Genomic DNA, 24,835 nt, shown 5'->3' with positions numbered 1-24,835 from the left:
ATGAAGCACTTCCTTGGCTGTTTTGGGTTTTGTATGTAGAATCTCTTTAGCTCATGAAAGAGGAGAACCAGAGGTGGTTGTCGTATGTTTGGGCTTTCTACAAATTGGATAGAAGATCTAATGTAGTATAAATCTCTGTAACCCAGACTAAAAAGTGAGTAACCTGAACTAATAGGCAAAAGACAAAGCTGAACAAATTCAATAAATCAGTCTTTTCACAGTATCTCAACTCTAGAACAATTTATGTACAACTGTAACGGACCTGTTACACAAGGCATTAAAATCAAGACTGAACAACTTCAAATATGAGAACTGTTGTAGATTCAGCAGTTAAAAATACTATATTGAAAAATTAAGATGAGGCATTCAGACTTCATTATATATAATGCTTTCTGATCTTTGAGTCTTTGTCTAGCTGCACAAGATTGGAGTAATGTGTCTTCCTGCTGTACTTTTAGTCCCTGGAATTTTTCCATAATACACCAATTAAGATGGAAAGTTAATTATTCTGATTAGAAAAATATGTAATTCAGACTGAGTTTTAAAATTTAAAGGTTATCTTTGATTGCAATTTTGCATTTTCTCTTCTGGGTTCATGCTGTCCTCATATCAACAATACATTATTCCATGAAACAACTGACATGAAATGTTTGAGTAATTTTAGAAGAAATTACATATGGACTCTTTCATGTTTGCTTTCCCCTCACCCATGCTTTGCATTGTATTTGGCACTTTCTGGAGTGCAGATGAAGAGCAGTTCATTATAGGTAAAGCTGCTCTTTGAAGGAAAACACATGGACACTGCATAGTAGCACAATGTATTTTATTTCTTGTAGTCTGGGCAATACATAAATCAGAGAGGGGAAAAATGCAAACCATTGGGTTCTGAGTTCTGTGAAGAGAAACAGAGTGATAATTTCCACTTGGAAAACTGTTTAGGTCAGCTTCAGGAGGGAAAGAACGCAATTTGATTGTAGGGGACCTGAAGATGAATACCATTCCCCATTTACTGGAAAATAAGTATTGGTGATGGAAAACATTTAATATTTGACCTTGAGGAGCCTCTTAAGAAGAATTACACACAAACCCTAGAATACCCAACTAGAAAATGCTTTTGGCAAATCCCTGGCTGAAAAACATATATTTCTAAACAAAACTTCTTAAGAAATTATATACCACATGCAGAGAGCAACTAGAACATTTTTCAATGCCATGATGGTGCTTTTTTCTACCACCTCAGTAGTCAGGTTACAAGGTGGACACTCAAAGGTAAGATGGACCATACTGGAGATTTCATCCATGTTCAGTGGCTGCAGAAACAACCATTCCAGAGGAAGACTCAGGCACTCCCTGACCAACAAGAAGTTGAACTCTACTAGAAGCCAACTCTACACAGCAAGAGGTAGCTTGACAGCACAGTCCCCTTGGTGGCAATGTTGTCCCCACATGCTCACATCTGTCCCCTCCATGGTTTTACTCTGTAACTATCTGCTGAGGCAGGGAACTGAGGCAATTAAATTTTAGGTTTTCTTGGCAGTTAGCTTCCCCAGGGGACTCATAAGTGAGTGCTGTTCCCAGCAGAAATGCTTGCCCAGGCTTGCCGACCATGCATCTGTACAGATCCTGGGAGTGCCTGCTCAGTTTTGCCCAGCAGGGTTGGCTAGCCCCAGTCACTGTCAAGTTGCCCTAAATCCAAACTGGTTGGGTGCTCAGAGCTGAGCAGGAGAGGCACAACTTCCAACAGAGCAGCAGCAACAACTGTTGGATATAGCACCATCAGAAACTGCTGTGGTCATTCCCAAATCCCACTTGGCAGTCAGAGGGTAAACACTGAAGACAGAGACAAGACATCAGAAATCACTATCATCTGCCTGGAAAAACCTGTAGGATACATAAGGTGGGATTTACAATGATATATAGGATTTGAGAATAATATCTTAAAAGGCTTAATTGTATTACGAAACATGGAGGTCAGAGTTTCTGTAAATCCTTTAGGAAGGAAAGAAAATTCGGAGGTATAGCTTGCTGACATATGATTTGTATCAGCAATTTTTCCATGCTTTTGCAATTTTGATTTTATCATAATAAGGTCAAGGCAGTTGGACATATCAGTTCATTCTCCTAGACTCTGAACCAGGCTGACACCATATTCAGATGAAAAAATAGATGCCTGGTGGTCCATAAAACAAGTCGTTCCACTAAGAAGGTATCTTCTGAAAGAAGAAAATCTCATATGCCCATGGAATATTATTCATCCAAGTGGTAAGCCATTACTGTATATCCTCTCTAGGCAGACATTTATAAGATACAGGACATAGTGGTTTGGCTGCAGAACATTTCTGGAGGAGGAAAATAATGGAAGGGTGGAGAAACACAAAATCCTACTGTTGAAGTGTCTGATGACTCTCACGTACTTCAATAGGGTTCATATCTCTTTACTCTGCAATGTTTTTTACAAACTGCATGGAGGAATTCTGCATGAAAATCTGGTTGAATCAAGGCAGGTTATACCTCACAAAGTTGCTATAATAATTAAAATTAAGACAGAAGTAAATCCCAAACCTATTTATTTTAGGTTATGTTTCTACTACTTCCATCTACTCCAATATCCAGAAGTAGGTTAAAATTAAACTAGCAGGTTTTTTTTACATTCCTGTTTTGCCAAAGATACTAGATCTATTCACGTAGTCACTTTTTAAAAATCCATTTTTTTAAAGGACTATAAAAATTGCCTGAAGCATTCATAGGATGATGGCCTGTAATTCAGGAAACAAGAGAAAGCTGTCCTGGCCCCTATCTGTACCCAAGAGCTTATGCTAAAAGATGCAACATGATAGTAACTACTTTTCTTTTTTTTTTTTTTTAAAAAAAAAGCACATTACATATTTCCTTTTGTTTTGTAGCTGTAACAGACCTTTTACAAAAGCCATTTTCTCTCAAGTAATTTATTTCCTTGCAAAATACAATCTACCACATAAAATACAAACCAGCTTGTTTCCTTCTAATCCCTTTCAGCTACCATACTTTCCAATGTTACTGTAAAGTAGAGGTTAAAATTTAAGATAGAAAACATAAGTTAGTGGGATCATATCCCCTTCATATACCTCAGTTCTTCTGCAGTGGAAAAACGTAACAGGGTTTCAAAGGGTTTGATTGGTTTTGAAGTTCATGGGAATGATTACACAAGAAGCAGGGTAAATGCTCCAACATAAGATAGGGGTCTTCTACTAAATGATCCTGGGGAAAGCATGGCTGAGGAATTAGTGTCATTAGCCAGCAGGACAGCGATCTCATTTCAGTGACCCTGTTCTATCAGCATTGGGGACAACTTACAATGCAAAGCTTTTATTATTAATATGTAAACGCTCTCAAGTGCTTTCTAATGTCACTTGCCTCTCCCACAATTCACAAGGTATTATTTTGTAACTACTGTATTATAAAACTGTTATGAAGGTATGTTATAAGCAATTACTAATGCCTTTGCTACAGGCTGAACGTGTAAGAGCTGACTGGCAATGGGCTGTTAGGGGATGCTTATTCAGGATAGATCACACTCTTCTTCCAACACACCTTGCCAGTATTTAATTTCAGTAAAGTGATAAACTTTTGGTCTTAAGAGCTGTAGTGCTGATGGTTCAAGAGGCAGCTAAGTAGGTAAAAAAATACAGCAGTTTCCAGGGTGGGAGAAGAAGGGGGATAGCAAGGGGAGTACAGGCATTATGTACTTGATTAAAACTTTGTCTCTTACACCATAGTCACTATCAGCTGGATGTGGGGTATTTAAAAGGCTTTTAGATTTAATTAACACACAGCTAACTTCCTTGCTGGAAGCAGGCAGTCATTGCAGTACTAGAGGAGTAGCTGTAGAAATGCCATCCAGCATGAAGAGGCTCAGATGTACCTCCAGTAAATTTCTGTACATACCTTCCAACACTTACTTTTCAGGAGAGTGTAATGAGTTACACACTATTCTTAAGTAGTGGCAGTTTGAACAGCAGATTAGTAACATAAACTGACAAGCTATATGTGCCTGTCAACAATACACAGCAGAGCTGTGTCTGTCTTTGGACTAGAACAATTGCCATGTAAAAAGTACTTTGTTTGTTAAAAAATACATACCCTAAGTCAGAAAGAGACCATGAATAAGTATTGTGTAGATTTTACACACTCAGCTCACTTCAACTGCTAACAACTTTAAAAATGGGAAGACTAAAACCTCAAGTCTATGAAGGTCTGACAACAAATTGTGTAATCCTGGTGCATTGTTGTTGGCATTAAGTCTGGTCTTGATACCCTGGTGTCAAGATCCCTCAGGTGTAAGCGCCGCACACTGTTTCAGTCATTCTGTGGCTTTCTGTGGAAGTATGTGCAGATCTTCCTCATGGAAACTGAAGTGGCTGCAGCCTGGCAAGAAATAAAACCAAAACTAGCATAAAACACTTTAAGGTGAACAGCTCATATGCTGCAGGAATCTCAAAAGTCTCCCCTCCATCACTGTTCCAGTTTGCTCAGCTTCCCAACTAAGAGAGTAAATGAAAAGTTCTTTACTACAATCTGTCTCACAGGTAAGAGGCTCTACAGCAACACTGTCTAAATCCTAGGGTTGTCCCACTGCCATGAGAAATGCACTCCAGCTGCAGTTTCAGCTTCCCTACAGCAGGTAAGAGAGCTGCAGACTTCCAAGATAGAGCAAATTCAGTGAATGCTGTTGAGTATTCCTGGCATCTCCTCAGGCTATGAGAACAACACAGGAGCATCCCAAAATCTGAATCAGGGCATACTGGGCAGGAAAGGTAATTGTTCTATAGTAATCTCTCTCCAGGGCAAATCTCTCTGTCTTGTGTTTAAACATGTACACCATAAAGCACAAGTAGTCACGAGTAGTTGTAGGTTTCCTCTAACTAAGGTTTCTTGGTACAACCACAACAGAAGGGTCCAGCTGCTATGAATGTCAGGACTGGTGGTTTGCCCAGGTTGTATCTGATAGAAGTGTTGGAAGGGATGAAATCAGGTAAGAAATGAGATAAGCCTCAATGACGGCAACTTATAGCATCAGATATTCAAGAGTACAACTAAAATTTGGTGACTGAAAATTTATCTAAAATTTACTGAAATAAGACTCAGTCAAAGACACTGGAGGACTTGGGAGTCCAGTTTCAGAGACAAGTCAAGTTAGATTTGTTTTAAAAAGCGTAGTTGTAATTTCCTAGTTAAGCCCTCATGCCAATGTTTTTAGCTGCCTTATAAGCTTAACTTTAATTTCAGATCCTAAGATGAGCTCTGTCCCAGGCTTCCTGTACACTAGAAGTAAGACGCTGTAGGTCAAATCCTGCCCTCTCACTCTTGCACACTTCCTGTTCTCTTCTAGTTTTCCTTTGAAGGAACTGAAGGCATTATTTAGTGCCCCACAGTTTTAACATGCATAACAAATTCTTTTGCTAAATGAGCTGGAAGAGAATTTAGCTCTTTCTTCCAATGTTTAAGTGGCTTTCCAGTAACATAAACAGGCAGATGTGATGGTGAACACATAAACAGGAGATCTGCCAGGAAAGCTGTTGGCGTTATTGTGCCTCTCAAAGTAGAGGTAGAGCTGTATTTAAGATGGCTACATCCTTCAAACATCCAGCTGGGAGCTGCAAGGATCTCTGAGCTCCTGTGTGCCTTAAGTCCCTTGAAAATGAAGGACACATCATAAAAATTCTGTTCCTGCGTGCAGAGGATTAGCAGATAACAGCATTTATGTATCTGGCTTATTAGACCAGAAATCATCCCTTTTGTCCATAGTCAAAGGGATCAGATAATTCTTTGTGTCTGAGCAGGAGGGAACAAACAAAGGGAGAGTGGCAGCTAGGGAGAACTTATTTCGTGAGGATGTTGTTGGCTGCCCTACTTACGGTTTTCGGCGAAGTGGCCACTGCCACAGACTCCTGTCGTTTGGCACCAGGACTGCAGGATGACAGGGGGCTGTTTGACGTGCTCTGGCTCCCAGGTCTGCCAGTCCGTAGCTTCTCTCCCAGAGCAGACAACCAATTTTTTCTTTCAGGAGAACTGTTCTCTTTATCTACTACCTCGGTGTCTTTCCCATGTGGAGATCTGAAAAGATGGGGGGAAGTTTGAATGCCTGATGGATTAATATGGCTTCCAGAAAGGGAAGGCTCTTTTGGGCTGTGGCTGGAGCCTTCATGGTCATGACACAAGTCAGCCAGGCTGAGAGAGTCTTCATCAGAAGCTTTTTGGTCTGGAACCAAGTGACATAAATTCAGCTTGGATTTCTTAGCTGCATGGTCCAGCTCAGTCACACAGCTACAGCCCTGCAGACACTTCTGCCCCGCATCAGCCTCCTTGCTGCAGTCAAGCCTTCTCTTGGCACGCTTTTCAAACTGTGAGTGTGGGACCTGAGGAGGACAAGCAGCTTCCAGAAGACCCTGGGTGACTTGGGTGACTTCTGCCAGAGCTTTTCTAGGAGAAGGAACCTTTTTCTCCACTTCTGGAGGAGAAGAGCACGGAGTCCTTGTAACCCAGTGTTTGATGGACATTTTGGAGGAAGGGATCGGTTTCGGGGACGCACAGGGGCTGGCTCCAGGTGGCTTGGCTGGGGTGGAGGCTGTGGCAGTCGGGGTTTTGAGAGCGACAGTGGGAGTGTTGGTGGGCAGCGGAAGGTCTCCGGAGTGAGTGGGAGCGCAGGCAGCGGGCCGTGGTGAGGAAATGCACACGCTGCCCGCTGTCAGGGCCTTGGCAGGAGTGCCTTGTGGGCTGGCTGGTGGCCCTGGGAGGGGAGAAATAAGTAGTCTGATGAGGAACACAGAACAACAAATTAAGGACAGTCTTTTTAAAAACACCCCTTCCAACCAGGAGTTGAATCAGTGCTGACCCTGTGTGTCAGATATACCCTTTTGAACTAAGCTGTATAAATCCCTCTGATTTTGGTTAAACCGGTACAAGTCCTTTATAAAATCCTGTATCACACGTATAAAGCATAATGCAGTACATTTGTGTAATGTCTGACATCCATCCCTTTGGTAGTGAGTGCTCTTAGATGAGCTACAGCCAAAAAGAACAGACAAAACAAATCTTGAATCTTCCAAGTGTATCTAGCCTTGTTGGAGCTTTGGATTTTGCTTTTCCGGACAACTGCCTGGCACAAAGGCTGGTCCCCACCTGCCCAGCATATTTAACAGCTCCATAACTGAGTTGAGGGACAAAGATACTGCAGGCAGGTCCTACGGCTGCTTACAGTACTAAGGAAGCCTTACACTGTGATGCCCTAGCACATGAATAACGCTCCTAGTCAGGTGTTACTGGCTGCAGATTTTAAAGATTTTTTTTTTAGTGAAGAACATACTGTCATACTCTTGTCTTTTTGCTGGTGGACTTTCTGCAATGTTGTATTAGAATGGAGACAGTAGTTATTTACCACACCCAGCAAAGCTTGAGAGATTCTTCACCTACTGAACAAGGACTTAATTCCAAAGGAAATAAAATCTCTCAACAAATGATTCCCAAACAGGTATTTCACAGTGGCTTCTGAGCTCACTAGCCAAGATATAAATGCCCCTTCTTGTAAAAGAGAAATTTTGAACACTCAGAAAACACCAGTCATAGGTAGGGACATAAGGACCTCACTAACAACAGTGGGAATCATAAATAGCAAGGATCTCAGTCTGCAGCAACATCAGAGAGTGTTATTTTAATTTTTTCAAATGTTTTTATCTCCAGTTCCCTCCCACAGAGAACACATTAGTAGGTTTGTAAGATGTCTGCTTTCTCATTCACCTAACTCATGGTGATGCTGTTAAATGGGGTAGTGCCTTATGTTACTCTGTGCACTTCCACTGCTGGGCACAAGAGCACTAAAACTTTTGTGTATACCAGGGGTTTAATCCAAACTCCCCACTCTGAGCACTAGCAAAGCACTTCATTAGAACAATGAGAAGTCTAGTGTGAACAACCTGCCAGTTTCTTTACAATGCTGGGCTGTCTCCCAGACAACATGTTGAGTGAGCACCTACAGGCCTGGCTATATACCATACGAAAACTCTTCTGATCCTTCCACTGTATTATCTAACTAGTATCCAAAATCCAAGTAGTGCTGCATCAGAACAAAATTGAACAGGATCCCGTATTAAAGGATCCCACTACAAATAACTTCAACACAAAATACAGAATCAAAGGCTCCTTTCCTGATAAAGTATGCTACTTCGTAACAACTTGCTTCAATCCGGGCTATGCAAATATAACTGCCAAGATTTCTTCTCCTAATCTTTGGTTTAATGAGCACTTACAAGACAATAATAACTCAGCTGGGAAATTAGTTGCACTCAAAAATCTAAGCTCCTAGAGGGGAAGAAAACAGCAAACTCAGCAACTCCTGACCCATAATGACTATTACAAATGCATTCAGCAGAAATATTGCATGACTAGTGGGGTATGAGCACTTTGAATCCCAAACTGGTCTGAAAGTTATGCTGTGGACACACTGGATAGTGGAAAAAGAGTTATCCTGGGAGTAGGATGAGTGTCATGGCAAGAAGCAAACACAAATTTGAGATAAAGAATATGAAGATCAGGCTTTTTTTTTTTTTTTCCTAAGACCACAAGCGTTATTCAGGTTTCTACCAAGCCAGTTTGAAGATGTTTCCATTTATGCTGCCACTGCACATGGTACAATACTGCAAAGTAGGTTATTACACACCAAAGCAGGTTATTTTGGATGTTTCCTACCTGGAAACATTTCTGGCCTGCTCCAGAAATTTGGCTACACAAAACCACAGAGAAAGTAGTACAACTTAAAGAAACCACAAAAGTAATTGCCAAAGAGGAAACTCTGGTTGCTACACTTGATGAAATAGGTCAACAATCAATACACAACCTCAATCTCCTAGTTTGTTCATCAGAAATGGGTGGGGAACTACCTAGATTCATCCCAGCAGGTCTGAAATAGTCCTCTGCTTGCCAGCTCTGAATTAGTCTCCGCAGAAAACTCCTATACTCTACCAGCACATGCTTTGTGTTCAAGAGCCAAGGTCAGCAGGAAGCCTGCTCTTGTGTTTGCAGTGTCTCTGTACTTCCTCTTCCCTCCTGTGTTACTTTAACGCAGCAAGAGCAAGGAGAAATAAGTAATTTTTTCTGGTATTATTGCCAAACCTGACTTGTAAAGACTTACTGTATAAGATACTTCAGATCTCATGTTTTTGGTCTAAACCTATGCTTACTTCTGTTTTTCTGGCACTAGGACACGAAGATAATTTTGAGCCCTCTCTGAGGAGGCTCAAAAAACAAAACAATTACCAGCTATGTAGTGGTCCTGGCACTCTCCCTCCCATTGTCCTACAAACTTCCTGCTAGACTTGTTACTCACTGGCGAAAGGTTAGAGGTAACGTTATCCCATTAGTGGGATTTAGAGACCTTCAGCCTTTATTTGTGCTAGCCAAGATGAAATTCATTTGGAGGGTGGCTCAAAAAGATAGGTGAAATGCAGGAAGTCACAGCAGCAGCTGCTGGGAAGCTATTGTATTCTCAGTTTCAGAACTACTCTATAGAGAAGCTCATCTTACTTCACTTTGGGGGGAGGGCACATCTCCTTTACCTACTCTACTGCAGCAAAATGCAGGTTACAGACAAATCAAAGTTGATATTATGATCAGGGTTCCTTTCTTCTGCTCTAGGGTACTACCTGCTTAGTGACTCCCTTCTCTACAGAGCCCACATCTGCTTGCTAGCTCAGAGCATGCTGCACAACTTGTCTGAGTGCCCAGGCTTTGTACAAAGGCACTGCATTTGTTCCCTAGACTTAACACATGAATAGATGAGTAATTCTGGGACATTACAATCATCATAATTGTCTACATGTTTTTTTAAGTACTTTCACTACACAGCATTTCACTTGGCTGTATATGGTCAGTACCGCTGACTGAAGCTGAAGAAAGAGAGCCAACACTGAAAACTGCACCTGAGAAATAACTCTGTGCACAGTTCAACGATGGGCAGAAGCAAACAGGTCAGAGTTCCAAGGCTCTATATGTACTGTGAGCCCTTTGCTGGGTAAGCTACCAAACTAGAAAAAAACATATGATCTTACTGCTCTCGGTTAGTATTTGATAGGGAAAAAAAAAAAAAAGAAAAAGGTGAGTTGTTGCTACAGTGACATCTCCTTTGGCTGTTCAATTATCCAACTCTGCTGAAACCCACTGAAGATCTGGCTGCCCCACAAGCTATGTCAATGAATATCTGCTTTGCAGTCTGGCCATACAGACTTTGCCATACTTGCAAGCTACTTCAGCCAGCTTGTCCTGTTGATGGCAGAAGTATTTACAAGAAGAAATGCTTGTCTGGCTATATGAGCAATTACCTAATATGAGAAAAAACTCAGAAGGTTAATAAGACAAGCCAAAGGCTTTTGTTGGTACAGAGAACAGACAAAATTCAGCCGTGTTGCAGAGCAAAATACCTCAGCTCAGAGGCCTTACCTGCTCCCTGTTGTTCTGGTTTCTTCTCAGTGACCCAGCCCACCAAGTTGGCTTTCCTGGATACTGACTTCTCTTCCTCAGGACAACGTCGTAAGCGCCAAATCCTCACTGTGTTGTCATCAGAGCACGTGGCAATCTAAGTATAAATTTGTGTGTTAGAGTAACCAGGGCACATCCTATGGATCACTGGCTGAGTGAACCGGAACAGCTTCATCCAACACACCACACCAGTATGAATGATGGTGAAGCTTGGCTTCAGGGGTACAAGATAGACCATTAAACAATGAAAATAACCCAACTCTGTTTCATTACTGCACCAGGCAGCAGTATTTGTTTTAAAGCAGACAAGGCTGCTGCATCCATGTCTTTCTGCTCTAGAAATCTCAGTCACCACCAACCATTTGCTTCGCATGGCTATGTAAGAGGCACTGCTCTGCTCAGGGCACGGCACATTTTGGGATTTCAAGCCCTTGGTAGACAAGAGCAGCCATGCTCCTTTGTGCATCTGCATCTTAATCTGCCTCTTTTGCTGAGGACATCTGCTGCTTGGGGACGAACATTTGCAGCACACCGAGAAGGTGACATTGGATGGCTGCTGCATGAGCTGTGCTATCTCTTCAGAGTCAGATGTCAGCAGTATCTGGCAGAGAACCCAACTCTGCCAGGAACACAGCTCTAGAGCCCTGCTGCAGCATCACACACTCCAAAAAGATCTCTGGAATCCTCACCAAAGGAGCAGCACCCATCTAACCCACACTTTATGGCTATCTTTAGGCAGATTAGCTGGCGACTCAGCAGGGAATCAATCAGTAGAAAGAAAAAGGAAGTGCTGTGGTGGAAGTTCACAGCAATCAGAATGGAGAAAGTGTCTCTAAAGTGTCTGACTTTTGTCACATCAATGTTGTCCCTACCAAAAGCAATCTTGCTTCTGAAATCACACCAAGCAGCTTCCTGACCTGTCTTAGCTCCATATTTTCCAATTTTCCTCATACTTTGGCATCTGAACAATGGCTGCCTATTTCTTCCCTGTCAGTAACAGTTTGAAAGCTGAATTGATCTGCATTTCCAGCGCATCATGATCAGGATGCTGGGCTACCTCTGGATCACAGTTTTCATCTGACATGCCAGTTCTCATATTATGCATCTTGCACATTGAGAACAATTCCTGATGTTTCCCTGCAAGACTCCCACCCTCCTACACTGTAATGCTTTTGTGAAGCTGGGTGCTGCAATGGAAGCTAGGGAAAGAAGCTGACTTCTTTAATATTGTGGGGTGGAAGAAACTCTGGCTATCGTTAGGAACACTGCTCAGGATTTTTCAGGGTTATGTCTAGTTTTGAGCTAGGCCAAACATTTGAACCAACTTCCTACTCCAGTTGTTTTCCTTTCAGTGACACCTGGTGCATAACTACTGACCCAATTTCGCTGGAGGCTCTTTTTGTCATAAAAGCAGCTCAAATTTTGAAAAGAGGTCACCATGAAAAGAGACCATATGTTTTTAAAGGGCATTCAGAACTTCTTGCCACTCTGTACAAGACTAGCAGATGTATCAATGGTCGGAGGGAAAGGAAGATGTGAGTATGGAACAACAAAACAAGTCTTTGGCTTATGAAACTCCTGATTAAATGATTTCATTGTTTTGTCTCTTATAGGTAGTATCAAGCTCTCATCAGGAGAGGTCTTTACTGATCTGCAATTTCTTAGGACTTCTCAATTAGCCTAAATTATCTGAAAATAATAAAAAGGTTCTGATACATTGTGCTAATATGACAAGGTTGGATTACTGTCTCCTAAATGAACATTTTAGAACTGATTGACTAAAAATATCCTCCCAAAACAATAAATGCTGCTACCATTTTGAAAAGCAGATGTTGTCACATCTATTGTTTCAAAGTAAAAACCATTTTGCAGAAGACAAACCTTAGTGAAGTCTGAAGGACACCAGGCAATGGAGGTAACTTCCTGAGAGTGACCAAGGAGTACCCGTGGAGGAAGGCTGGGCTCAGAAACCTTAAAAATTCCACAGAAAAACAAGCAAACAGTCAGAAGGCACACAGCCTAATACATCTCCAAGGAAAACCCCATATCACACCTGTGAAGCATATGGATACTTCCCATCTTGCCTGTATGAAATGCTCTCAGCCTGTCATCAAGAGGCAACAACTGAGGAAGTCCTAAGCAGCAGTTCATGGAAACACTTGGTTAATTCCTGCTACACACAAGAATTCTGACTCCAGAGTTGACAGCCCAAAACATGACACAAGCATTGTAAATACCTCTACCCGTTCCAGGTAAGATGTTTAAGTGTTGGGAGGCTCATATTTTGAATTGGGTTAGGCAAATATATTTTGCTGCTATTTTACCAATGTCCCAATCACAGGCCAATGGTTTATTAAAAAAATGAAACCACTGCCAACAAAATCCCATAGATGAACCTCCACTGGCATCAGAACTGGCATTTGTGCAACTGCCAAGAGCCTGTTCCTTCTCCAATCAATCAGCTGGACCAGAGGCCCTCTTAAGAGTTCCTGGGAAAGCTCTCTCAATCACTCACATCCATTCAACTGATCTCCATTTCTCTCATACTCTTCATAAAAATCTTTCTCCTGTTCTACAGTATTCTATCTTTGACTCCAGCTCCTGTAAGTGATAGACAGAGCTGAAGCCAGCATTAAGTGGCCCAAAGAAGAAAACACACACATGAACACACACGGAGTTTTGCTTGCTTTCGGCAGGCAATCCTTTCTGGAGCTGTGAGTCACCATCATTGATGTGACATTATAAGGGAGATTTATCAAGGGGATTTGCATAAATGACTAATGGAATGAACAGATCCTTTACTGTCTGGGAAAAGGAGTGGACATTACATATAGGTTTCAAAGGAAGATGCAAGACTTTGGGGAAGGCTTCTGATTTGCAAACATTCTTCTCTTGTAGATCATCTACAACAGCCTACAAAACTGCAGCTTCAGAACTTGTTTTTGATACAAACAGCTTCCTCTTAACAGGACCCTTTTTCCCCCCTGGCATGATAGATGACAAAGGCAATCACTTGACTAAATATCCACTAAATGCCTTGGTCAGAGCATTCCCTTCACTGCCAAAACATGCAGTGGAAATTAAATCCCTATTTAGGGAATAAACAGGAGATCTTGGTGCAGAGAACACCTTCACTTACAGTTAATAGCAGTCTTGCTATTATACATTCATAGCAGCCAAACAGTGGTCCAGTAGCCACTGATTGCTGGAAGGAAAGCAAAGGAAGGGAATTGCTCTTTCTAGGGCATGGTGGTATTACACTATAGCAGTGTAAATTAAAGGAACTATACCAAATTTATATTCCTGTGAAGTGAAGAAGAGTGCAGAGTTATGGCTGTATCCATGTGTTTGGCAGAAGATTGTCAGGCAGTCTGCATGTTAAGTCAGGATTAGCCCCAGCACAGGCTGCTTTTTGTGCCTGAATTGACAGGATATTGTTGGGGAAGTGAGGCCTATTGTGGAAAGGTTAAAAAGAGAAACCAAGGAAATGAGACCTTTTTTAGTTACTCTCCTCACTGGAAACAGCTGTTACATCCATTTCCAAGATGCAGCCTAAAATGGTGTCTATGGCTTTGTGCACCATATGATACAGAAGCACATCCATTCCAGGCTGGGATACACCAAAGCATAACTTGATACGGCTTCCTGGGAGTGATCCACATCAAAGGATTCAAAGAACAATGGAAGCACAAATCTACAAATGGTATTCTTTTATTACCAGGAAGGTAACTCAGATAGGTACCATCTTTGTGAAGCAAAACCTCTCTGCTCTTCAGCTTGTATAATCTTATGGCTGCTCATGAGTGAGAGTTCATTAATTGGTGAATTTCTAATTAAAAATAAAACCAAACCCAACACAATAAAGGAAGTGTTCATTGCCTGGAAGTGACTTATATATGAAAACAAACTGAAACAGCATCCTTGTCAGGAATAACTTCTATCCACAGTGTTTCTCACTCAAACACAAACTTAGCACTGCTGCAAGTTTCTCAAAGAAATCATCTAAGTGGAAAAGGTCTTCCTCTGCATTTTATTCCTCTCTAGGTACAGAAAGAGCTCTTCATCAAGGTCCTTATAACATTACCTGTTAACTACTTATGCATCATCTAACCATGGCTTTCTTCACAGCATATTAAGTCTTCATGCCATGAAAAGATACACGTTTCAGAGTCAAATTTGTCAATGTTTAAATTAGGAAGCCTCTTAATACGACAGATCTTGAAAGAGACAAATGCACTGGAAGTCCCACTTTCTAATATGCCTGTGGTATTAAAATAAAAACTAAAATAAAAAGTAATCATCTGATGATTTATTTTATAAATATGCAATACAATCTGTCACTCATATATGATAGCAACAGAAGCCTTCCATACATTAATGCATTTTAAATGTGCTCAAATGCTTAAAAGTTTGAGCTATAATGACATCCTTGAATACTCTCAACTGAGTCCCAGCCTGTGTTCCAAGAGCGTATCAAAACACATGAATGCAGAATGTGCAACTCAAGTTCACACAGGCATTTTTGCTGAATTTGCACAGAACACAAGGAAGGTTAAAATTGCACCATTTGGCACAGTAATCCTGCTACCACACTCCTGCCTCCACTGAGTGAGCAACCCAGCTGCTTCCAAGTGTTCTCCAAAATAAAGAGGCTACGTGCTCAAACCACAACCTCAGCAGGCTGACCCTCTCCCCTGAGAGGTTTGTATTTTACTTTCAAACTCACTGTGAAACGGATGCACAAGTCAACAGTCTCTAAAAATTATCCCAAAACCGTAATAGGCAGTCACCTGTGGTTTCTGTCTGTTCTACTTCACTAAGTCCACTCTGTTCCCATATGAGGAACATGTAGGACAAAACTTGAGGCATGCCTTATTCTGAGGTGCCTGCTACTATCTTGGTGACATTTGCATTTCCTACACGTCACTGCAAGATGTTAAGTGAGGAAGGCCCTCAGCTGTCAGACAGTGCTTTGGAATTTTGCTGAAGGCTCTGGCTGAGCCCTTGCTGTAACACAAAGGCTTTAACTACTGTAAATTAAGCATGAGAAAAACCTATGTTTGAAGCAGGAGCTGGAAAAGGGAGAGGTGGAGGGAAAGAGTGCCCTTTAAAACAATTAAACTTTCAGGTTTCTGCTAATGTGCTCCATTGCTAACTAACTATGAACCGAGAACTGTCTGTCTACTTGTCCTTGCTGCCTGAATCAACAGGACTGAAAGAGGATTTTAATGCCCATTAAAACCAGATTAAGAACAGCAATTTGCAATAAGCAGTAGTGATGAGAGACGTACTGATGGCAGGAGGTTAGCTCTGTTTTACATTAAACAATTACATGAAGCCTTGACAGCAACACACACACTCCAGGCACAACGTGCCAGGAGCTAGCCCCGTGCTGCTCTGGGTAGCACTGGGAAGCAAGGAGTGTTCTATGTGAACACGGAAAGCAAAAGCAGCTGCCCCCATTGCCTCACCTTCCAGATGTACGCGTTGCAGTCACTCGAGCCACTGACCAGGAACTGGTCATCTGGGCTGGTGCAGGATTTGATGTAAAAGGTTGAATTCTGGTGTCCACTGAAAACTGCCACTGTGAAGAGAAAATAAAATACAAAAATCAGTCAAAGCCCCACTCAATGCATAGCCCTGGAGTCAGTTGTGCAAGGAGGGCTGATCTTACAGGCTTTTCCTGCCTAGCCACATATCCTTTGGAGAAAGTGGTTGCACTGCTCCCTTGCTCTGGGGCTCTGGCAGAAGGAAGTTTTTATTATTCAACTGCAGCCCTTCAGGCTTCCCAAACAAACCAATGGCAGTTTCATTAAAGCTCTTCCTTGACCCATATCACAAGCAGGCTCAGCCCTCACCTGGGCTGCCCCACTCCTCTGGTTCAGGTTCTCTATCTCCTCCTCCCTCAGCCGCCATCCCCAGTCCTGCTCCATCAACAAGGGCATGAGCCTTCTTCCACACAGGTGGCAACAAAGGCACCGGCTGCTCCTTCCTCCTGCTGCCAGCAGCTTGATTTAGTCGATAAAACTTGCATTTTGTCAGTCACACTCTCCTGTATTTAAAGCCTCAGCAGCGTTTACTAAAGCCTTGAAACCATCACCCCAAAGGGCTGACATGGCCCTGCCACAACGGCCTTCCGCTGGCACGAGAGCCGAGCGCGACCTGGAGTGCCTGGCTGCGCCACGTCCTGTCCCTCACGGGGCACGAAGCACACGTTTCCCAGGGTAGCCCCAGGCTGGGCTGGCACTTCAGCCCTGCTTCAGCAGTGGCTCTCACAGAGGAAACAACCCACAGGCCAAGAGGACACGTGGCCGCCTGTGGGGGCCTCGGAAGAGCTGCAAGACCCTTGGATTTTTTTGCCCGCAGCTCTCGCAGTGCAGCGGCCATCAGACAGCGAATCCCTTCCTAAGGCAGGCAGCAAGTGCTGTCACAGGAGGGTTTCCCGACGAACCGGAGCCGCCCCAGTGCTGGGTGGGAGCAGCTGCAGCCGCGGCGAGGGTGGCCCAAGGGCGGGCAGGCGCTGCCCTCTGCGGGAGCCGCTCCGAGGAGCAGCACGGGAGCTCCATCCAGCTGGAGCATGGGGCTGCTCGCCTCCGCTGCACAGACAAGGCAAGAGCTCGGTGAGGAGGCCGAGGGCTGCACTGGCCAGAACCTGCTCCCGTGAGGGGACAGGACACACAGCCCGTCCCCACAGAGCAGCCGGCGACAGCACCCGGGGTTAACATCAACAACCAAGCTATTAATATTTACTACTCGCAGCACTTCTCCACTCTGGAAGCATTCCCACCCACCAGACTGCCTTCCTAAAGAGCAGACAGAAGGACACATTGTTCATTTAATTTCAGTTAACTGAGAGACTGAGAAAAGGCAATGGAAAATAAATTATGTGTCTGGCTGGAATGCATCTAACAAGTTTTGCCACCAGCCTGTGGCAAAGCAGCTTCGTGCACCAAAGGCTCAGGGCCATCTTGTGCATGTAAAGGTCACAGCTGCAGAGCTGAAGGAATCCGAAAGGATGAAGCACCTCAATATGCTGGGGATCCTTTCTTCCAGAAACTGTGGTATAAGTTAAACTGAAAAGACACCTTAAAATATTTGAAGATATCAGGTGATCACTTTCAGTGGATTCATATCTAAAAGTCTGACAAACCAGTGACTGCCAGTAAGCAGAGGATTCAGACTCGCTTCAGGCTGGATAGCAGCCATTCCTCACTGGATAACTAGAGCTGACATGCAAACTACCATCAGTCTCTGTCTGGGTGAACCTCTATCTGCTATTAATTTCATGTGGATGGCTTAATGTAAAATGTGGATCCGTCTTACATAGCTTTAGAGATAAGAGCATGGAATAGGTTTCCTTCAAGTGCTGAACCTGGTCTCTGTTGCTCTGTGTCAGAGGGACAAACTTGCCTTTCTATGCTCTGTAACTATACTTTATGCAGCTATTTCCACAGACATCATGCTTACCTGGAGTGGTCCTTAAACTTGTCATATTGAACATGTAGATACTGTCATCAGTGCAGTTAGCAAACAGATTAGCACCAGTGGAATCCAAAACCAGGCTAGAATATCCTACAGAGAAAGAGAGAAGTTCTTCAGAAGAAAAAAAAATTGGATAAGAGACATTCTCAAAGAAATGCCCAGAACAGGACATTTGGAAAGGATCTGTAGCATGCATGAGATTGTCATGGTAAAGCTTCTATGTTTGACAGAGCACTAGCTGAAGAAGAAACGTTTCTAGAATAACATCTACATTTTCTCATGAGGATTCAGGGAAAGGATTTAGAAAGGAATTGCATCTTCAGAACAGGAGAGTGATTTATTTGATAGTTTCAAACAGATAACAGGAACAACTAATTGTAAAAGCAGAGACCAAAAATAAAGAGAAATCCTCATGCTTTGGTAGAACAAGCCATTCTTGGATTTGCTAGTGATTCAGGTTAAAGAAAAATCTTTCTCTGCAGGCAATTTTTTTCACAACTACCTCCTTGGGAGTGATACTGACCATTACCACATTGATCAGACAAATCATCAAGAATTACTGTGTTGCATCAGAGCATTGTAAGGCATTAAAGGTACAAAGAAGACAGAGAAACATGAACAAGTGTGCTATCGTTTTTGAGAACAGTTTCAGGAGGTGATAACATAAAAACCCAGTCCAGTCTGTTGTCTTTGCAAGATACAATGCAAACAAAGTTCAATCTGAATTTTACTCATGTATCAAAATGACTACCTAATTTCCTCATCAAGAGCTCTACTGTTCCTCAACTCTGTTTATGAAAATGCACTGCTGAAGCTTCTGCAAGTTTTTATCATTGGTGCAGTGATAGAAAAGTCAAGCATGTTCACTCTTCAACTCAAAAATTTGATATTGGCAGTCAAAATACCCTGCAGAGTTTGCCAGTCTGATCAACAGTTGGCTATTAAGATAAGAAATGTCACTGACAGTACTTCTTAAATTCACTCTGCACTCTAACAAATCCACGTCCAGTGCTCACCAAGCTTGCGAGTGCTGGTTCCAGGGTAGCAGAAGGACCTGACGGGCAGCGGGTCCGGACGGAAAGCGGCGTAGTTCCTGCGCAAGTCCCACACTTTGATCACGCTGCAATAGAAAAGCACGAGTGTCTTCAGCTTCCTAATTTCCCTTTCCATGCTGATAAAGCCTTTTAATAGCACAGAAATCAGGTTGCTCATGACTGAGGAGTATCCAGTGCTAAGGAGACACTAACTGAGCAGGAGCACAGCAGAGCACAGCCGTGCTGAAAGCCAAACAATTGCTCTGCTGGCCATGGGTGAGGAGGCAGCACTGCCTTCTGTAACTAACACAAGGCAGAACAAGAGCCTAGAAGCCAACTTCCTTCAACTAGTAAAAGGAAACACATAGATGCATTCATACTTCTGACAAGTAGTTTTAATTTGTAGTTTTAAAAATTATATCTTCCAATTTTTTTACTTGTTCTTTGGGAGCAAGTCTCTGTCATGCACCATAGGCAGGACAGTCAATCTTATCTTCCTCAGAAAGGCTCTGACCACATGGAACCTGCTAAAGAATACAGTCCAAGAGGATAATTTCCATGCTGATCAACAAGACAGTTTGCTCAAGCTCCAAGATGCTGCAAGAGATCTGGCACCTAAGAGAATGCATCTTTTGTAACTCAAAGCAACATTTTCTCAAGCATGCCTACACATGTCCAGGCCCTGACCACCCACTCACATCCATAAAGGCTGTCTAACAATAGTCTGTCTATGTGCGGTCTCATAGGTCCATGAGAATAGAGAGTGAGAGAGAGAGAGAGGGAAGAATTGCTCTCATTCTGCCCCATAGCTAAGACTAAAATGAGCATTTACCACATATCACAGTTTGTGCAATACTGCAATCGCCAGTAAGGAAGTAAAGCCAATGCAAGCTGGCAGCATAGCTGTTGATTCCACCTAGGAATAGCTCTAGGCCTTGTTGGCCACTGACTGATCTTAGAGAGAAAAATCTCCCAATCTTTTTATGCCACTGAGCACACAGAATAGACAGGAAAGCAGGCATCCTCCCTCCTTACCCATCAACAGCTCCTGCAGAGATAAGAGTATGCTCGTCCTGAAGCAGCACCACAGTTACACTCTGCTGGAAATCCTTAAAAAGAGAAGAAAAAAGAACTTTATTTTCTTTTAAGGTCAGCAAGATCTTGCTGCTTAGTTCAAGGCCATGTGAATGCAGGGAAAACTTCCTCCTAGCCAGGCAGCAGAACATAGAAACAGCAGATGTCACGTAGGACACAACAATGCTTTGAACACTCCCACCAGTGAAATTGCCACTGAGAGATAAGTGTTTGGGTAGCAGTTTGAGATGACATCTTCCAGCTCACAGACAAGAGAGCTGCCTTCATCTCAAGGTCTAATAGATTAAAAATGATCATGTCTTACTCCAGTAACGCAGTAATTTGCCTGGTCAAATAAAGGGGGTAAAACAAAAAAGACAGAAAAAAATTTACAACTCTCCATATCTCTCCCCTCAAAAAGGGAATTCTGGCCATTCCTTTCCTCCCTGGCGAGGGGAAAAAAAAAAAAAAAGGCATGTATTTTCACATAGCATTTGCCCAAAGTTGGCTTTTATGGCACGTGGGTTGTTAGGCAACTAAACAATGTCTAAAATTAGCCATTGCAAATGACCATGACAAAAAACTCCTATCTCTGCAACGATAAATGGAAGCATTTACCACATACAAGCCACATATTTCTCACTATATTTACTTAGGAAGAATTCTGTGAATAACACTGTCCCCAGAAGAGACATTTTGTTTGTTGCCCAGATACCCACCACCACAGGAGCAAGTCCTCTCAGGTTCTGCCTCTTCTTCTTTGGTTTGGAAGGAGTCTGCTTGTCAGCCACATTGTGTGCTCCACTGATTTGATTTACCTGCCTGTAAAAGCCATCTGGAAGAAATCAGAGACATCTCAATTAGTAGTTTACAAGCAATTTGGCTATCACTTTAATAAAACAGGTATCAGCTTGGGATTAGACCTAAAAGGTGGCTTCGGTTAACCTTTAAAATCATTACTGTATTCTGAAAACAAAAATTGCTTACATACAAAACCAGTGAGAAGAACACAGTTCTTCTGTGTTCACTTCACAGTTCAAAAAACTGCAGAGGTCAGTATAGCATGGACAATGAAACTAAAACTGATCTAGGCAGGCTGCCTCTGGAAATCATTACATCTTGGCCTGTTTTTCACATGCATCCTTGTCTGGAGTGCTCAACCCACCTCATCCCAAGCAGAAATGCCTCACTGGAAGATTTCCAGTGCTTTTCCACTCTATTTTAAAATTTCATGTTCAGCCTTTTGTCTGTTACCTTATGAAATGTGCTGTCTTACAGTAAGGCAACTTTTCTATGTTTTTTTTCCTACACCTTCCACTTCAATCATGTGGAGTCAGTCAACATTTCCTTCACCTGCCTGTTTGAAAAGCTAGGGGACCTGGGACAGATGGAAGAGCAAGACATGTTCAGGCAAAGAAACTGCTGTGGCAGAGCAGGGAACTGGGAAATGGCATAAGGGGAAGGGGCTGGAGAAGGAAAAGCTCCAGGAAACAGAGGAGCAGAATGAGCTCACATCACATTTATAGTAGGTGTTCCCACAATATATTCAGTTCCTACCAGCACTCACAAGCTCTTTTTTTCTACACTTTCTGCCTTCCTTCCTACGCTGGCAGGAGCCTTTCCAGCTTTTCCTCACCCCTCTGGATAGCTCTGACCTAAGCAATCTCTCCTATCTCATCTGCTTTTGCACTGCCCTAGCAGGATGCATTCTATACAGCCTCACCTCTCTACCTACACGCAGGGAATTATCAAACCAGCCTGTGGTTTGATGCTGCATGTCTGGGACTGCTGCAAAGTGGAGAAATGTATTACACATAGATAGCAGAGACACCTATTCCTCCCCTTACAGTACCTAAAGCAGTACAGTTATCTGAGAATCCTCTGCTGCCTACATTGTACTCAAAAGTATCAGTCCAACAAGACCATCTGAGCAGTCCTTTTACATGAAGATACCAAGCTTTTTGATACATATCTGAAAGTTTATTTACCTTTCTTGTTGCACCTGGTATCCCAAACCATGATGTTTCCATCTCTCCCTCCAGTACAGAAAACAGCTGAAAGAAAAGAAGTGTTATTAGCTTCCAAAAGCATTTATTTAATTAACTGAATGCAGTACAATGCCATCTCTGTACCTCTGGCTCTTCTGTCCCAACACTTGGGATGCCAGTCCTGGAAATACAAAACTCAGGCCATTGTTTTGCCACGATTTTTGACTTGTTCCCTTACTCTTGCTATCCTTTTCTTACTCCCACTAGAGAATTTGCTTTCCCAGCCTATGGAAAGCATATTCACACACTTGGGTATGGAAGCAGACATCCTATCTTATCCTTGCCCAAGATCAGAAATGTGCAGATTTTAGCATCAGGACACCATCAAGTTCCAGCGAGACAGTTTTGCTTTCCTGGTTGGGTCACTGCTCAGGCCTGTGCTATTGGTACCTATCAGCTTCCAAAGCCCTTTTTTAGCCCTAAAGTCCTTTGCTGGGGGTAAAGAAGAAGGAGAAAACAGACAACAGGCAATATCAACATTTACCTTTCTCAAATCTAGAAAAAGCAACTGACTTGAGGCTACACTGGTGACCTTTGCATATGCCAAGAAGCTCGCCAGCTCTCACATCCCACACCTTGGCTGTCTGATCTCCTGAAGCAGTGACCTTCAGAGGGAAAAATAAAAAGCTCAAGTCATTTTCTGTACACCATTGGCAAAGCATTAAAAAAAAAGTCAGATGGCAAAAAACTGCTTACAATCCTGTGTTCCCCTGGCACCCAGGCAAGGTCAAATACAGCATTTGAGTGAGCCTGCCATTCTAATAAGAAAACAAAAGCCAAGATTAGTTCAGTGCATCGTAGCATGGTATTTTGCAGAAGACTAAATGACACCAGAAACTGAAATCAAAATCTTGTCAAGAGCTTGCCTTAGGCATGAAAGACAACACAGAACAATTCATCTACTACTGCTGATTTAAGAGCACATTCATGCTGCTGCTTTGTAAAGAAGACTCAGCAGACTATGTGGAAGGAATAAAGTACTGCCTACAATTGGTGTTTTAAGGACTTGCAAAAAGCTTTCTTTGATTCCAGCAAATCCCACACTTGTCACATCAAATGAAGATCACCTTATGTAAAATATCTACCTTTAAAGATGAGCGTGCTGGTGGTCTGTGCTTCAGTATCATACAGTCTAACAAACCCTTCTTCATTTGCAACTGCCAGGACATGCTCCAAATTCGGGGCTGAAAAGAAATTGAAACGTACTATATTATGTAGCTAATACAAAATCATGCCCATGCTCTTTGTGAAAGCTACAGATGCTTTAAATAGGGAACACAGCAAACATAAAGCTGTGAAATAAACAGCATTTACATAGCAACCTAAGTGTTAAAATACAGAAATACTGGCAAGCATTTTTTTCTAGATGCTCCATTCAGGAATGACTACACATGGGCAATCTAATGGCTCCAGAAGCAACTTTTGAGATAATACCTCTTTCACCAGCTATAAAAGTTTTCCAGTTACAGTTTTCTGTATCTAGAGTACCTATCATCTACAGCCTCCAGCATTTTCCACGATCTGACTAGGAAAAGCCAGAAGCCTCCTTAGAAAAATGTAAAATTTTGTGCCAAAACCAGAGGAAAACGAATGAAGATGTTTTGCCCTGAAGATCCAGGAGCTTCATTGCTTACTCCTTTCCCACATCATGGGGAAAAGTCGTGTGTACAGCACAGCCTGGGGACATCCATCCACATCTGATTTCTACCTAATGTTCTACACCCAATTTTAGCTTTTATGTATTTCGAACAAAGCCCCGTTTTTCACCTACGTAGCCTCACACTGTCACCAAGAGGACATACCTTGAAACACACACACATTAAACAAAGAGACACTAAAATAAATGCTTTACAGATGCTTCTTTGAGGGAATACCATCAGTATGTAGGTGCACCACGATCCAAAGTTTAACACGTGTAGGAGTAAGCTCACTTTAAAACAATACACTGCTGACAACAGAGCCCATATCCTGGCCCCACAAAAGGTCTTTCAGGAGGTGACTTTACCTGTAGAAAAGCTGCAGCCGAAAGGAGGGACCGGCATTCCCGTTTCCCCGTAAGACAGGTGGTCATCTTCTCGGCTGCACTGGTAGCTCTCCAAGAGATGCTGCAGGGGAAGCGCTGAGGACCGACCTACAACGGGACAGACGGACCGTGAGCGCCCCAGACACCACAGGCTCGGGCGCCAAGAGCCGCGAGGCGGCCGCCGCGGCTGTGCAGGCGGCCGGAGATGGATGGGGACGGGAGGGCGTGCGGCAAGGCGCGGTAGCGGCAGCAAGGCAAGGCAAGGCAAGGCAAGGCAAGGCAAGGCAAGGCAAGGCGCGGTAGTGGCGGCGCGGCAAAGCAAAGCAAGGCAAGGCAAAGCAAAGCAAGGCAAGGCAAGGCAAGGCAAGGCAAGGCAAAGCAAAGCAAAGCAAGGCAAGGCAAGGCAAGGCAAGGCAAGGCAAGGCAAGGCAAGGCACTCACGAGCGGGCGCGGCGGCGGCGCGGCGGAGCAGCGCGCGGCACAGCATGGCCGCGGGGACACGGCCGGCGCGCGCCGCACCAGCTCCCGCCAGACCACCGGCCCGCCAAGCGCGCCGCGAGCCCTCATTGGCCAGCGGCGAGCGCGCCGCGCCGCGCCCGCCTCCTCTGATTGGACGGCGCGGGGGAAGGGCGGGGCCTCCGGGCCGCACCCGCCGCCGGTTCCCGCGG

The 24,835-nt window shown here is 43.3% G+C and overlaps 1 protein-coding gene across 1 annotated transcript; it reads right to left on the bottom strand.

The window, feature by feature from the left end:
- Nucleotides 1-802: 802 nt before the first annotated feature.
- Nucleotides 803-24,657, bottom strand: DTL (denticleless E3 ubiquitin protein ligase homolog). Its single transcript, XM_038133959.1, has 15 exons — nucleotides 24,609-24,657; nucleotides 24,150-24,275; nucleotides 23,230-23,328; nucleotides 22,841-22,902; nucleotides 22,629-22,749; nucleotides 22,085-22,150; nucleotides 20,816-20,931; nucleotides 20,058-20,131; nucleotides 19,005-19,108; nucleotides 17,974-18,078; nucleotides 15,978-16,090; nucleotides 12,388-12,477; nucleotides 10,468-10,603; nucleotides 5,895-6,766; nucleotides 803-4,404 (listed from the first exon to the last, which is right to left on the bottom strand). Exons 1-15 carry the CDS (start codon nucleotides 24,652-24,654, stop codon nucleotides 4,336-4,338), a joined length of 2,199 nt encoding a protein of 732 aa, XP_037989887.1. The 5' UTR covers nucleotides 24,655-24,657; the 3' UTR covers nucleotides 803-4,335.
- Nucleotides 24,658-24,835: the final 178 nt, after the last annotated feature.

The sequence above is a fragment of the Motacilla alba genome, chromosome 3 (assembly GCF_015832195.1).
Source record: "Motacilla alba alba isolate MOTALB_02 chromosome 3, Motacilla_alba_V1.0_pri, whole genome shotgun sequence".
Lineage (NCBI taxonomy): Eukaryota > Metazoa > Chordata > Aves > Passeriformes > Motacillidae > Motacilla > Motacilla alba.
This window is presented reverse-complemented; position numbering and strand designations above follow the sequence as displayed.

Bases quoted from the DNA above. Each gene is read 5' to 3' on its own strand.
- DTL (XM_038133959.1), bottom strand. From the start codon at position 24,654: ATGCTGTGCCGCGCGCTGCTCCGCCGCGCCGCCGCCGCGCCCGCTC. The intron at 20,932-22,084 runs GTAAATAAACTT...GATTTCTTCCAG, and splicing joins TACCAGGTGCAACAAGAAAG to ATGGCTTTTACAGGCAGGTA. The intron at 16,091-17,973 runs GTAAGCATGATG...TTCTCTTCACAG, and splicing joins AAGTTTAAGGACCACTCCAG to TGGCAGTTTTCAGTGGACAC.